The 16,351-nt window shown below is 39.9% G+C and overlaps 1 protein-coding gene across 1 annotated transcript; it reads right to left on the reverse strand.

The window, feature by feature from the left end:
• Positions 1-14,682: 14,682 nt before the first annotated feature.
• Positions 14,683-15,912, reverse strand: LOC113900855 (N-acetyllactosaminide alpha-1,3-galactosyltransferase-like). The gene has a single exon (XM_027554471.1). It carries the CDS (start codon positions 15,910-15,912, stop codon positions 15,187-15,189), a length of 726 nt encoding a protein of 241 aa, XP_027410272.1. The 3' UTR covers positions 14,683-15,186.
• Between the last annotated feature and the right edge of the window lie 439 nt (positions 15,913-16,351).

Below are 16,351 nucleotides of genomic sequence, written 5' to 3' on the forward strand. Positions count from 1 at the left end.
AGCAGAAGGAAACAAATTACGAGTGTCAGACTTTTTTCCCTTCTCTATACAAAATTAAAAGGTTTGTTTTAAAATTCTGTTTTGCTATGACAACACCTGGTTCCACCTGAAATTAACTTTTCTCAAACCTTGAGCTAACCAATGAGTTTTTCTTCAGTTCAGTTCAGTCGCTCAGTTGTGTCCAACTCTTTGTGACTCCATAGACTGCAGCACACCAGGACTCCCTGTCCATCACCAACTCCCAGAGTTTACCCACTCATGTCCATCGTGTCATTGATGCCATCCAACCATCTCATCCTCTGTTGCCCCTTCTTCTCTTGCCCTCAATCTTTCCCAGCAACAGGGTCTTTTCCAATGAGTCAGTTCTTCCCATCAGGTAGCCAAAGTAATGGAGTTTCAGCTTCAACATCAGTCCTTCCAATGAACACTCAGGACTGATCTCCTTTAGGATGAACTGGTTGGATCTCCTTGTAATCCAAGGGACTCTCAAGAGTCTTCTCCAACACTACAGTTCAAAAGCATCAATTCTTCAGCACTCAGCTTTCTTAATAGTCCAACTCTCACATCCATTCATGACTACTGGAAAAACCGTAGCCTTGACTAGACGGACCTTTGTTGGCAAAGTAATGTCTCTGCTCTTTAATATGTTGTCCCAGTTGGTCATAACTTTCCTTCCTAGGAATAAGCATCTTTTAATTTCATGGCTGCAGTGACCATCTGCAGTGATTTCAGGGCTCCAAAAAATAAAGTCTGCCACTGTTTCCATTGTTTCCCCATCTATTTCCCATGAAGTAATGGTACTGGATGCCATAATCTTAGTTATCTGAATTGTTGAGCTTTAAGCCAACTTTTTCACTCTCCTCTTTCACTTTCATCAAGAGGCTCTTTAGTTCCTCTTCACTTTCAGCCGTAAGAATGGTATCATCTACATATGTGAGTTTATTGATATTTCTCCCAGCAATCTTAATTCTAGTTTGTTCTTCATCCAGCCCAGCAGTTCTCATGAAGTACTCTGCATATAAGTTAAATAAGCAGGGTGACAATACACAGCCTTGATGTACTCCTTTTCCTATTTGGAACCAGTCTGTTGTTCCATGTCCAGTTCTAACTGTTGCTTCTTGACCTGCATACAGATTTCTCAAGAGGCAGGTCAGGTGGTCTGGTATCTCCATCTCTCTCAGAACTTTCCACAGTTTATTGTGATTCACACAGTCAAAGGCTTTGGCATAGTCAATAAAGCAGAAATAGATGTTTTCTGGAACTCTCTTGCTTTTTTGATGATACAGCGGATGTTGGCAATTTGATCTCTGGTTCCTCTGCCTTTTCTAAAACCAGCTTGAACATCTGGAAGTTCTCGGTTCACGTATTGCTGAAGCCTGGCTTGGAGAACTTTGAGCATTACTTTACTAGTGTGTGAGATGAGTGCAATTGTGTGGTAGTTTGAACATTCTTTGGCATTGCCTTTCTTTGGGATTGGAATGAAAACTGACCTTTTCCAGTCCTCTGGCCACTGCTGAGTTTTCCAAATTTGCTGGCATATTGAGTGCAGCACTTTCACAGCATCATCTTTCAGGATTTTAAATAGCTCAACTGGAATGCCATCACCTCCACTAGCTTTGTTCATAGTGATACTTCCTAAGGCCCACTTGAATTCACATTCCAGGATGTCTGGCTCTAGGTGAGTGTGAGTGATCCAATCATCATGATTATCTGGGTCGTGAAGATCTTTTTTGTACAGTTCTTCTGTGTGTTCTTGCCACCTCTTCTTAATATCTTCTGCTTCTGTAAGGTCCATACCATTCTGTCCTTTATTGAGTCCATCTTTGCATGAAATGGTCCCTTGGTATGTCTTAATTTCTTGAAAAGATCTCTAGTCTTTCCCATTCTATTGTTTTCCTCTATTTCTTTGCACTGATAACTGAGGAAGTCTTTCTTATTTCTCTTTGCTATTCTTTGGAACTCTGCATTCAGATGGGTATATCTTTCCTTTTCTACTCTGCTTTTCACTTCTCTTCTTTTCACAGTTATTTGTAAGGCCTCCTTAGACAGTCATTGTGCTTTTTTGCATTTCTTTTTCTTGGGGATGGTCTTGATCCCTGTCTCTGGTACAATGTCACGAACCTCCAACCATAGTTCATCACACACTCTATTAGATCTAGTCCCTTAAATCTACTTCTCACTTCCACTGTATAATCATAATGGATTTGATTTAGGTCATACCTGAATGGTCTAGTGGTTTTCCCTACTTTCTTCAATTTAAGTCTGGATTGCCAATAAGGAGTTCACTATCTGAGCCACAGTCAGCTCCTGGTCTTGTTTTTGCTAACTGTACAGAGCTTCTCCATCTTTGGCTGCAAAGAATATGATCAATCTGATTTCAGTGTTGGCCATTTGGTGATGTCCACGTGTAGACTCTTCCCTTGTGTTGTTGGAAGAGGGTGTTTTCTATGACCAGTATGTTCTCTTGGCAAAACTCTATTAGCCTTGGCCCTGCTTCATTCTGTACTCCAAGGCCAAATTTGCCTGTTACTCCAGGTGTTTCTTGACTTCCTACTTTTGCATTCCATGCCCCTATAATGAAAAGACATCTTTTTTTGGTGTTAGTTCTAAAAGGTCTTGTAGGTCTTCATAGAACTGTTCTAATTTAAGCTTCTTCAGCTTTACTGGTCAGGGTATAGACTTGGATTATTTTGATATTGAATGGTTTGCCTTAGAAATGAACAGAGATTGTTCTGTCATTTTTGAGATTGCATCCAAGTACTGCATTTTGAACTCTTTTGTTGACTATGATGTTGGATCATCAAAAAAGCAAGAGAGTTCGAGATAAACATCTACTTCATTTTTACTGACTATGCCAAAGGCTTTGACTGTGTGGAACACAACAAACTGCGGAACATTCTTAAAGAGATGGGAATACTGGACCACCCTACCTGCCTCCTGAGAAATCTGTATGCAGGTCAAGAAGCAACAGTTAGAACTAGACATGGAACAACAGGCTGATTCCAAATTGGGAAAGGAGTACGTCAAGGCTGTGTATTGTCACCCTGCTTTTTTAACTTATATGCAGAGTACACAATTAGAAATGCTGGACTGGATGAAGCACAAGCTGGAATCAAGATTGCTGGGAGAAATATCAATAAACTCAGATATGTAGATGACAGCACCCTTATGGCAGAAAGTGAAGAAGAACTAAAGATCCTCTTGATGAAAGTGAAAGAGGGGAGTGAAAAAGTTGGCTTAAAACTCAACATTCAAAAACCTAAGATCATGGCATCTGGTTCCATCACGTCATGGCAAATAGATGGGGAAACAATGGAAACAGTTACAGACTTTATTTTGGGGGGCTCCAAAATCACTGCAGATGATGACTGCAGCCATGAAATTAAAAGAAGCTTGCTTCTTGGAATTAAAGCTATGACCAACCTAAACAGCATATTAAAAAACAGAGACATTACTTTGCCAACATAGGTCCATCTAGTCAAAGCTATGGTTTTTCCAGTAGTCATGTATGGATGTGAGAGTTGGACTATAAAGAAAGCCAAAGAGTTGATGAGCACCAAAGAATTGATGCTTTTGAACTATGGTGTTGGAGAAGACTCTTGAGAGTCCCTTGGACTGCAAGGAGATCCAACCAGTCCATCCTACAGGAAATCAGTCCTGAATATTCATTTGAAGGACTCATACTAAATCAGAAATTCCAGTATTTTGGCCACCTGATGTGAAGAACTGACTCACTGGAAAAGACCCTGATGCTGGGAAAGATTGAAGGCTGGAGGAGAAAGGGACGACCGAGGATAAGACGGTTAGATAGCATCACTGACTCAATGGATATGAGTTTGAGTAAGCTCTGGGAGTTAGTGATGGACAGGAAAGCCTGGCGTGGTGCAGTCCATGGGGTCACAAAGAGTCAGACATGACTGAGGGACTGAAATGAACTAAACTGAGCTGAGGGCACCAAGAGGGGCTTCCCTGGTGGCTCAGTGGTAAAGAATCTGGGTTGGGAAGATCCCCCTGAAAATGAAATGGGAACCCATACCAGTATTCTTGCCTAGGAAATCCCATGGACAGAGGAGGCTGGCAGGCTACAGTCCATGGAGTTGCAGAGTTGAACATGACTTAGCTACTGAAGAAAGTTAAGGAAGGAATGAGGGCATAAAGAAGGCATGTTTCCACCAGGAAACATAGTGATGGTCCTGTTGAATTGGAATCTGAGGCTTTTTTCTGGACTTTTTATCTTTCCATCATGCTGAGTCAACAGCCAGAGAAGGGGTCTGGGTGGGGCTACTGACAACAATTATCAAAATGAAAGAGATTGCAACTGCATGATAGTGGAAGGAGGACTGTGTTAAGAACCTAAGGTGTTCCCTTGGAGTTCCTTATTAGACAGTCCTTATGAGAAAACCAGCAATCCAGTAAAGACCCACTAAAGAGTCAGACACCAGACAACAAAGATATAAAGCCACCACACTAGATAAAGAATCATGTATAGATGAGCTTCTAACAGAGGGCAAGGAACACGAAATCAGTGATAGAAGGAAGAAATGATAAATGTGAATTTGACTCTGTAACCAGCTACAAAAATGAAGACTGCCACAGGCCTGCACATTTTTCTTATATTTACATTACAAATAGAAAGTTGATGTATATAGTTATATATGTATGTATGTCTTTATATGTTAACCAAAGGAAATGTCAATCCACTCCAATAGTCTTGCCTGGGAAATTTCATGGACAGAGAAGACTGGTGGGCTATAGTCCATGGGGTTGCAAAGAGTTAGACATGACTGAGTGACTAGCACACGCACAATTTTTTTCCTTATTTGTTTCTTCTACAATTTCTTTCTTAATGAGGAGTGGTTATTTCTTTTATTTCCAATTTATATCAGAGTTCACCAAACTATGAAGAGTCATGTACCATTCTGAGGGAGGAGACCTCATATTATCTTGGGTTCTTGAACATGGGGAGGGAAATAATGTCAGATGGTAATTTGTGTTTGACCTTTTTGAGAAGAAAGTGATTCTTTACTTGTACAAAAGTTAGTTGAATTCTGTAAAGTGGAAACATAAAGTTGTTTTATGAGAGTTAGGTATGGGTGGAAGGATGAGAATGGCCATTTCAAGGCAGAATGGGTGGGTTGTGGTAGCCATTTTTCTGCCAACGGTTGGGTCTCTCATTTTTCTCATCTGCCCAGTGCAGCAGGTACCTATATTTCCAGTATAGGTAAATATATAATATATAATATAAAACAATAAACCTCTGATTATTGTATAGCACCAGAAAATGGAAAACAGTAGCAGAAGAAAGCAAGGTAGAAGGGAAAAGCCCATCTGTGTGTGTGTGTGTGTGTGTGTGTGTCTGTCTTTCTCTGTCTCCTTTGGGTGGCATCTCTAGCAGTGACTAAAAATCCTCTTTGTTGTTTCATCTCATGCCAGGCAGCTCATGTTAGGTTCTAGCACTTTCTGGACATCCTACAATTTTTTTTCTCAGACCCAAGAGGGCTACTGTCTTCACTGAATGAATCAGTTCAGTTCAGTCGCTCAGTCGTGTCCGACTCTTTGCAACCCCATGAATCGCAGCACGCCAGGCCTCCCTACACATAATTTAAAAGTCTACAAATAATAAATGCTGGAGAGGGGTGGAGGAAAAGGAACGCTCCTATACTTTTGGTGGAGATGTAAGTTGTTGCAGCAGCTATGCAGAACAGTATGGAAAGTCTTTAAGAAACTGAAAATAGAGTTATCGTATGACCCAGTAATCCCACTCATGGGCATATATCTGGAGAAAACTCTAATTCATAAGGATATGTGCACCCAATATTCATAGTAGCACTATTTCCAATAGTTAAAACATGGAAAAAACCTAAGTGTCAATCGACAGAATGGATAAAGAAGATGTATATATACATATATATCTTATTTTCTCCTCAACTCTTTTATCACATATATGTCCAATCCCCTGCGTTAAATTCCCACTGTTTGAAATACCTGGAACAGTAGTTCTATTTTCCTAACTAGAACCTGACAGTTGAGAAAACCTGTATGCATGCATGCATGTGTGCATTTATGTGATATAAGTTAATTTATATAAAATAGTGTATAAGCATATATGCACAGGCACACATACATGTGTGTGTATATATTTATGTGGTGGGTATATAAATGCATATAAAGGAAATATTGAGTGATAGGATTTTTTTAATATAAATTTATTTATTTTATGGAGGCTAATTACTTTACAATATTGTGTTGGTTTTGCCATACATTGACATGAATCCGCCACGGGTGTACATGTGTTCCCAATCCTGAACCCCCCACCCACCTCCCCCCTCCCCATACCATCCCTCTGGGTCATCCCAGTGCACCAGCCCCGAGCATCCTGCATCATGCATCAAACCTGGACTGGCGATTCGTTTCACATATGATAATATACATGTTTCAATGCCATTCTCCCAAATCATCCCACCCTCTCCCTCTCCCACAGAGTCCAGAAGACTGTTCTATACATCTGTGTCTCTTCTGCTGTCTCGCATACGGGGTTATCATTACCATCTTTCTAAATTCCATATATATGCATTAGTATACTGTATTGGTGTTTTTCTTTCTGGCTTATTTTTCTCTGTATAATAGGCTCCAGTTTCATCCACCTCATTAGAACTGATTCAAATGTATTCTTTTTAATGGCTGAGTAATACTCCATTGTGTATACATACCACAGCTTTCTTATCCATTCGTCTGCTGATGGACACCTAGGTTGCTTCCATGTCCTGGCTATTATAAACAGTGCTGCAATGAACATTGGGGTACACGTGTCTCTTTCTATTCTGGTTTCTTCAGTGTGTATGCCCAGCAGTGGGATTGCTGGGTCGTATGGCAGTTCTCAGAAAAGGCGATGGCACCCCACTCCAGTACTCTTGCCTGGAAAATCCCATGGACAGAGGAGCCTGGTAGGCTGCAGTCCATGGGGTCGTGAAGAGTCAGAGATGACTGAGCAACTTCACTTTCACTTTTCACTCTCATGCATTGGAGAAGGAAATGGCAACCCACTCCAATGTTCTTGCCTGGAGAATCGCAGGGATGGGGGAGCTTGGTGTGCTGCCGTCTATGGGGTCGCACAGAGTTGGACATGACTGAAGCGACTTAGCAGCATGGCAGTTCTATTTCCAGTTTTTTAGAATCTCCACACTATTCTCCATAGTGGCTGTACTAGTTTGCATTCCCATCAACAGTGTAAGAGGGTTCCCTTTTCTCCACACCCTCTCCAGCATTTATTGCTTGTAGACTTTTGGATAGCAGCCATTCTGACTGGCATGAAATGGTACCTCATTGTGGTTTTGATTTGCATTTCTCTGATAATGAGTGATGTTGAACATCTTTTCATGTGTTTGTTAGCCATCTGTATGTCTTCTTTGGAGAAATGTCTGTTTAGTTCTTTGGCCCATTTTTTGATTGGGTCGTTTATTTTTCTGGAATTGAGCTACAGGAGTTGCTTGTATATTTCTGAGATTAATTCTTTGTCAGTTGCTTCATTTGCTATTATTTTCTCCCATTATGAAGGCTGTCTTTTCACCTTGCTTATAGTTTCCTTTGTTGTGCAGAAGCTTTTAATTTTAATTATGTCCCATTTGTCTGTTTTTGCTTTTATTTCCAATATTCTGGGAGGTGGGTCATAGAGGATCCTGCTGTGATTTATGTGGGAGAGTGTCTTGCCTATGTTCTCCTCTAGGAGTTTTATAGTTTCTGGTCTTATGTTTAGATCTTTAATCCATTTTGAGTTTATTTTTGTATATGGTGTTAGGAAACGTTCTAGTTTCATTCTTTTACAAGTGGTTGACCAGTTTTCCCAGCACGACTTGTTAAAGAGATTGTCTTTTCTCCATTGTGTATTCTTGCCTCCTTTGTCAAAGATAAGGTGCCCATATGTGCGTGGATTTATCTCTGGGCTTTCTATTTTGTTCCATTGATCTATATTCCTGTCTTTGTGCCAGTACCATACTGTCTTGATGACTGTGGCTTTGTAGTAGAGCCTGAAGTCAGGTAGGTTGATTCCTCCAGTTCCATTCCTCTTTCTCAAGATTGCTTTGACTATTTGAGGTTTTTTGTATTTCCATACAAATTGTGAAATTATTTGTTCTAGCTCTGTGAAAAATATCGTTGGTAGCTTGATAGGGATTGCATTAAATCTATAGATTGCTTTGGGTAGTATACTCATTTTCACTAACTTGATTCTTCTGATCCATGAACACGTATATTTTTCCATCTATTAGTGTCCTCTTTGATTTCTCTCACCAGTGTTTTATAGTTTTCTATATATAGGTCTTTTGTTTCTTTAGGTAGATATATTCCTAAGTATTTTATTCTTTTCATTGCAATGGTGAATGGAATTGTTTCCTTAATTTCTCTATTTTCTCATTATTCATGTATAGGAATGCAAGGGATTTCTGTGTGTTGATTTTTATATCCTGCAACTTTACTATTTTCATTGATTAGCTCTAGTAATTTTCTGGTGGAGTCTTTAGGGTTTTCTATGTAGAGGATCATGTCATCCGCAAAGTGTGAGAGTTTTACTTCTTCTCTTCAAATTTGGATTCCTTTTATTTATTTTTCTGCTCTGGTTGCTGTGGCCAAAACTTCCAAAACTATGTTGAATAGTAGTGGTGAGAGTGGGCACCCTTGTCTTCTTCCTGACTTTAGGGGAAATGGTTTCAAATTTCACCACTGAGGATAATGTTTGCTGTGGGTTTTTCATATATAGCTTTTATTATATTGAGGTATGTTCCTTCTATTCCTGCTTTCTTGAGGGTTTTTATCATAAACGGATGTTGAATTTTGTCAGAGGCTTTCTCTGCATCTATTGAGATAATCATATGGTTTTTATTTTTCAATTTGTTAATGTGGTGTATTACATTGATTGATTTGCGGATATTGAAGAATCCTTGCATCCCTGGGATAAAGCCCACTTGGTCAAGGTGTATGATCTTTTTAATGTGTTGTTGAATTCTGATTGCTAGAATTTTGTTAAGGATTTTTGCATCTATGTTCATCAGTGATATTGGCCTGTAGTTTTCTTTTTTTGTGGCATCTTTGTCAGGTTTTGGTATTAGGGTGATGGTGGCCTCATAGAATGAGTTTGGAAGTTTACCTTCCTCAGCAATTTTCTGGAAGAGTTTGAGTAGGATAGGTGTTAGCTCTTCTCTAAATTTTCGGTAGAATTCAGCTGTGAAGCCATCTGAACCTGGGCTTTTGTTTGCTGGAAGATTTCTGATTACAGTTTCAATTTCCGTGCTTGTGATGGGTGTGTTAAGATTTTCTATTTCTTCCTGGTCCAGTTTTGGAAAGTTGTACTTTTCTAAGAATTTGTCCATTTCTTCCACGTTGTCCATTTTATTGCCATATAATTGCTGATAGTCTCTTATGATCCTTTGTATTTCTGTGTTGTCTGTTGTGATCTCTCCATTTTCATTTCTGATTTTATTGATTTGATTTTTCTCCCTTTGTTTTTTGATGAGTCTGGCTAATGGTTTGCCAACTTTATTTATCCTCTCAAAGAACCAGCTTTTGGCTTTGTTGATTTTTGCTATGGTCTCTTTTGTTTCTTTTGCATTTATTTCTGCCCTAATTTTTAAGATTTCTTTCCTTCTACTAACCCTGGGGTTCTTCATTTCTTTCTTTTCTAGTTGCTTTAGGTGTAGAGTTAGGTTATTTATTTGACTTTTTTCTTGTTTCTTGAGGTATGCCTGTATTGCTATGAACCTTCCCCTTAGCACTGCTTTTACAGTGTCCCACAGGTTTTGGGTTGTTGTGTTTTAATTTTCATTCCTTTCTATGCATATTTTGATTTCTTTTTTTATTTCTTCTGTGATTTGTTGGTTATTCAGCAGCATACTGTTCAGCCTCCGTATGTTGGAATTTTTAAGTTTTTCTCCTGTAATTGAGATCTAATCTTACTGCATTATGGTCAGAAAAGATGCTTGGAAAGATTTCAATTTTTCTGAGTTTACTAAGGCTAGATTTATGGCCCAGAATGTGATCTATCCTGGAGAAGGTTCCATGTGCTCTTGAGAAAAAGGTGAAATTCATTGTTTTGGGGTGAATTGTCCTGTAGATATCAGTTAGGTCTAACTGGTCTATTGTATCATTTAAAGTTTGTGTTTCCTTGTTAATTTTCTGTTTAGTTGATCTGTCCATAGGTGTGAGTGGGGTATTCAAGTCTCCCACTTTAATTGTGTTATTGTTAATTTCCCCTTTCATACTTGTTAGCATTTGTCTTACATATTGCAGTGCTCCTATGTTGGATGCATATATATTTATAATTGTTATATCTTCTTGGATTGATCCTTTGATCATTATGTAGTGTCTTTCTTTGTTTCTTTTCACAGCCTTTGTTTTAAAGTCTATTTTATCTGATATGAGTTTTGCAACTCCTGCTTTCTTTTGGTCTCTATTCGCATGGAATATCTTTTTCCAGCCCTTCACTTTCAGTCCGTATATGTCCCTTGTTTCAAGGTGGGTCTCTTGTAGAAAATGTATATAGGGGTCATGTTTTTGTATCCATTCAGCCAGTCTTTGTCTTTTGGTTGGGACATTCAACCCATTTACATTTAAGGTAATTATTGATAAGTATGATCCTATTGCCATTTACTTTGTTGTTTTGGGTTCGAGTTTATACACCCTTTCTGTGTTTCCTGTCTAAAGAAGATCCTTTAGCATTTGTTGGAGAGCTGTTTTGGTAGTGCTGAATTCTCCCAGCTTTTGCTTGTCTGTAAAGCTTTTGATTTCTCCTTCATATTTGAATGAGATCCTTGCTGGGTACAGTAATCTGGGCTGTAGGTTATTTTCTTTCATCACTTTAAGTATGTCCTGTCATTCCCTCTGGCCTGAAGAGTTTCTATTGAAAGATCAGCTGTTATCCTTATGGGAATCCCCTTGTGTGTTATTTGTTGTTTTTCCCTTGCTGCTTTTAATATTTGTTATTTGTGTTTGATCTTTGTTAATTTGATTAATATGTGTCTTGGGGTGTTTTGCCTTGGGTTTATCCTGTTTTGGACTCTCTGGATTTCTTGGACTTGGGTGATTATTTCCTTCCCTATTTTAGGGAAGTTTTCAACTATTATCTCCTCAAGTATTTTCTCATGGTCTTTCTTTGTGTCTTCTTCTTCTGGGACTCCTATGATTCGAATGTTGGCACATTTAACATTGTCCCAGAGGTCTCTGAGATTGTCCTCATTTCTTTTAATTCGTTTTTCTTTTTTCCTCTGTTTCATTTATTTCTACCATTCTATCTTCTACCTCACATATCCTATCTTCTGCCTCCGTTATTCTACTGTTGGTTCGCTCCAGAGTGTTTTTTATCTCATTTATTTCATTATTCATTATATATTGACTCTTTTTTTTTCTTCTAGGTCCCTGTTAAACCTTTCTTTCATCTTCTCAATCCTTGTCTCCAGGTTATTAATCTGTAACTCCATTTTGTTTTCGAGATTTTGGATCATTTTCACTATCATTATTTGGAATATCAGGTAGATTCCCTATCTTCCTCTTTTGTTTGGTTTGGTGGGCATTCATCCTGTTCCTTTACCTGCTGGGTATTTCTCTGCCTCTTCATCTTGTTTATATTGCTGTGTTTGGGGTGGCCTTTCCATATTCTGGCAGTTTGTGGAGTTCTCTTTATTGTGGAGTTTCCTTGCTGTGCGTGGAGTTGGACGGGTGGCTTGTCAAGGTTTCCTGATTAGGGAAGCTTGTGTCGGTGTTCTGGTGGGTGGAGCTGGATTTCTTATCTCGGGAGTGCATTGAAGTGTCCAGTAATGAATTATGAGATGCCAATGGGTTTGGAGTGACTTTGGGCAGCCTGTATATTGAAGCTCAGGGCTATGTTTCTGTGTTGCTGGATAATTTGCATGGTATGTCTTGTTCTGGAGCTTGTTGGCCCTTGGGTGGTGCTTGGTTTCAGTGTAGGTATGGAGGCATTTGATGAGCTTCTATCAATTAATGCTCCCTGAAGTCAGGAGTTCTCTGGTGTTCTCAGGATTTGGACTTAAGCCTCCTGCCTCTGGTTTTCAGTCATATTCTTACAGTAACCTCAAAACTTCTCCATCTATACAGCACCAATGATAAAACATCTAGGTTAATGATGAAAAGTTTCTCCACAGTGAGAAACACCTGGAGAGGTACACAGAGTTACATGGAGAAGAGAAGAAGGAGGGAAATAGAGGTGACCAGGAGGAGAAGAGGGGGAATCAAAAGAGGCAAGAGCAAGCTAGCCAGTAATCACTTCTCTATGTGCTCTCCACAGTCTGGATCACTCAGAGATGTTCACATAGTTACACAGAGAAGAGAATAAGGAGGAAGGAGACAGAGGTGACCAGGAAGTTAAAAGGGGGAATCAAAAGGAGAGAGACAGATCCAGCCAGTAATCAGTTCCCTAAGTGTTCTCCACAGTCCAGAACACACAAAGAGATTCACAGAGTTGGGTAGAGAAGAGAAGTGGGAGGGAGGAGATAGAGGCGACCTGGTGGAGAAAAAGGAGAGTCCAAAGGGGGAGAGAGCAGTCAAGCCAGTAATCTCACTCCCAAGTAAAAATGGGTACTGAAGATTGGGTTCTTAAAAGTACAAAATTGCTAACAAATACCAAAAAGCAAAGATTAAAAATCTAGGGTAGAGGTTGGATTCTCAAAAATACAATATTAAAGAAATTTTTTTTTAAGTTACAAAAATTATAAAAAATATATATATGAAGTTGGCTTTAAAAAATAGGGTCTTTTTTTGCAAAGTAATAGGTTATAAAAATGAAAATTAAAGGAGTAATAGAGGACTTAAAAATAAAAAAAATTAATTTAAAGAATGATAATAGTAAAAATATATCTAGGACTTTCTCTGGCGTTGTTGTGGACAGTGTGGGGTCAGTTCATTTTCAGATAGTTCCTTGATCTGGCTTATACTTCCCAAGATCTATAGGCCCCTTTCTATGTAGTAGGTGCTAACTACAGGGTTTTAATCTATTGCACCTGTCACTTCCAGGGTGGTTCCCTCTGTTTTAACTTCTTCTGTTTGCTGGTCTCTTCGGAGTCTAATTTCTGCCCTGACCCAAGGGGGCGGTGGTGGACACTTTTTAAGGCTCACTTGTTCAGTCGTGCTGTGGGGAGGGAGGGACGCTGCAAACAAATAACACTGGCATGTGCTCGCAGTGTCTCGGCCACACTGGGTTTGCCCCCGCTCACGGCGTGTGTGCTTTCCCTGTCTGTATTGCTTAGGCTCTAGGTTGCTCTGCAGGGAACTGTCTGAGGCAGGCCCTGGGCTGCATGCACCTCCCAGGTCTAAGCCGCTCAGGTTCAGGTACTCAGGTAGTCCTCAGAGGCGCAGACTTGGTTGGGCCTGCATTTTGTGCCCTTCCCAGGTCTGAACCACTCAGGTGACCAGGTGTTTGGCGAGCACAGTCGCTGCGACTTATCACCTCCCCCATCCCTGCCGCTCGGTTTTCTGGGTGTACAACTGACGCACCTTCTCAGGGGAATGTCAACCATCCAGAATCCCAAGAAGTCTTGGTTAGCAACCAAGCCTACATGCAGTGTGGTAGACGATGCCTCTCTGGGGCCGTGATTGCCCTCTTCTGGCTTGGACTGCCCTCGCCTGCCTGTCTCTGGCGGGGGATGGGCTGGTCAGCAGCCGGCTAGCTCTGGTCAGTCCTTTGTTAGCTGTGAGCAGGCCTGGCAGTGTTTTAGTTTAGGGCTTTTCGCCGGATAGCTATCCCACAGTCTGGTTTATTAGTTAGTTCCCTCAGATTGCCCTCCGGGCATTCAGACCCAGTCTGCACTCTAAGCGATGCAGCCCTCGCCTCCCTGCCCACCCCCGCTTGCTAGTGGCGGAAGCAGGCGTCTGCGCTGTTTCTCCGCTGGGAGTTACCATTGGGCATGTAATCTGTGGGGCTTAATTATTTATTTATTTTTCCTCCCAGTTGTGTTGCCCTCTGAGGTTCCAAGGCTTGCCACAGACTCACCAGTGAGAGTGTTTCCTGGTGTTTGGAAACTTCTCTCTTTTTTAAGACTCCCTTCCCTGAACGGATCTCCATCCCTACCTCTTTTGTCTCTCTTTTTATCTTTTATATTTTTTCCTACCTCCTTTTGAAGACAATGGGCTGCTTTTCTGGGTGCCTGATGTCCTCTGCCAGCATTCAGAAGTTGTTTTGTGGAATTTACTCAGCATTCAAATGTTCTTTTGATGAATTTGTGGGGGAGAAAGTGGTCTCCCCGTCCTATTCCTCTGCCATCTTAGGACCGCCCCCCCAAGTGATAGATTTTCAAAAGGAGAATATAGGAAGAGTTTCAATTTTCTCTCTATATTTAAAATTTCCTTATTAGTTTTTACAACAGATAGCTTTGTAGTTTTAAAACACATTTTGAACTTATGGCTGCAGGTGGGAAGGAAGGGCAGAAGGGATAGTTAGGGAATTTGGGATGGACGTGTACACTCTGTTATATTAAACATAGATAACCAACAATGACCTACTGTACAGCACATGGAACTTTGCTCAATGTTATGTGGGAGCCTGGATGGGAGGGGAGTTTAGGAGAGAATGGATACATCTATTTGTACGACTGAGTCCCTTCACCGTTCACCTGAAACGATCACAACATTGTTAATAGGCTACACCCCAATACAAACTAAAAAGTTAAAAAGAAAAAAAAAAAAAACAGTTTTGAATAACCCAGTTTTCTAAGTAACTGTCTGCCCATCTGGTGGCAGCTTTAATGTCCTCAAAATTTTACATAGAGAGTAGATTAGTATAGTTGCACCAATTTCCCTTATCCATACCCCTAGATTATCCCTTTCCTTAAGCAATATAAGAAATATATATCTAGCTGGATCCGTGGAAATATTTCAGATTTTATTTTCTCCTGAAAGATTCTATTTTGTCCAATGTGATCCAAAAATATACTTCCTCAAAATTCACACAAGATATGAGAACACTATATTTCCATCTGATGTCAATATATTCATTCTGTTACTGCTATATCCTATGTTATATGATTTAAGAAGAAAGGTGATGAAAAGTATGACTATAACTGTGTTGGTGAGTTTGTCATTCTATTAGTGATTATTTTTATGGTGCTAAAATTTGTCAAGTACTAATTTTTTAAAGACAAGACAAAATGATGCTTTTAAATTCAGCAACACAAAGGAAGGACTATAAAATTACACTGACTGTCTAAGAAAGTCATAATTTTTAATAGCCCAAAAGATTTTGAAAGTGGTACGCTCAATTCTATTAGGACCAAGATGATCCCAGCAGTATTCTGGTGACAAGATTTTAGTGGGTTTATGGAGGAAAAAATACTTGTTCAAGTGACTTTCATCATGCCACACTGCCTCAATGTTATTTTTCTTGTCATTCATGATTCCTCTGAAGCACTCCTTAGCAATATTGAGAACCTGAATGGGAGTACCGCCAAATACAGCAGCATGGTAATAAAAGTCCCCCTTACCAATAGGTATATATGCTTCTGATAACTGACTCCTCTCATAAGGTAACTCTGTAAGACTTGCCTTATACCAATGAGCATGTAACTGACCTACAGACTCCCCCAGAGTCTCCAGTCCATATTTTTTTACAAAGATTTGATCCACATCCATGCAGAAGAGGAAGTCAACTTCATATTGGATGTGATCCACAACATGTTCACTGATGGTCTTCATGCGCATCATACTGATGTCTTGCCATCTCTTCTCTTTCTTTATTTCAAAAACTTTCAGCGTTCGGAGGGGAGACAGCTGTACCCAAGGCACCTTAGAGAAGTTATCTGTCAGGATGTAAATGATGACTTTCTGGTCAACCATAAAATATTTATCAGCTGATGCTATAAATGTGTGCAAATAGTGGTCAATGTATCTGTGAAGTAAATAAGAAGCAATTAAGTTCATCTTCTTGTATGTTAGTGAAACACATACTATTTAAATTACACTTACTGTAGTTTTATCAAAAAATGCTACTAAGGAACCAAACATTAGATATGCTTCTTGAGTTGTATTTAAGTAGTGTAAAAGTGAAATTGTCTGCCTTTCCTCTACATGGTGAGGTTTTATGGATCATAGGAGAAAAGAGGAATTTCTCATGGGAGGGAATGAAACTTGGTGAGATCAGAAAACTGAACCGTGCCCAGCACAAAACAAAAGCCTGAATTTTCATGGTTATCAGAGCAGCTGGGACTTGCTTTAGAGGCTGTAGGCAAGAAAGGTCATAGGTCATTGCAAGAGCAGTTATTGATGCCTGTGGCTTACTTAGAGTAGTTAGTTTTGCATAAAAAGTCAGAGGTGACATGCTTTGTGCCCACTGTCAGCACTGCGGTTATTATTTTGCCCT

This window comes from Bos indicus x Bos taurus, chromosome 11 (assembly GCF_003369695.1).
Source record: "Bos indicus x Bos taurus breed Angus x Brahman F1 hybrid chromosome 11, Bos_hybrid_MaternalHap_v2.0, whole genome shotgun sequence".
NCBI lineage: Eukaryota > Metazoa > Chordata > Mammalia > Artiodactyla > Bovidae > Bos > Bos indicus x Bos taurus.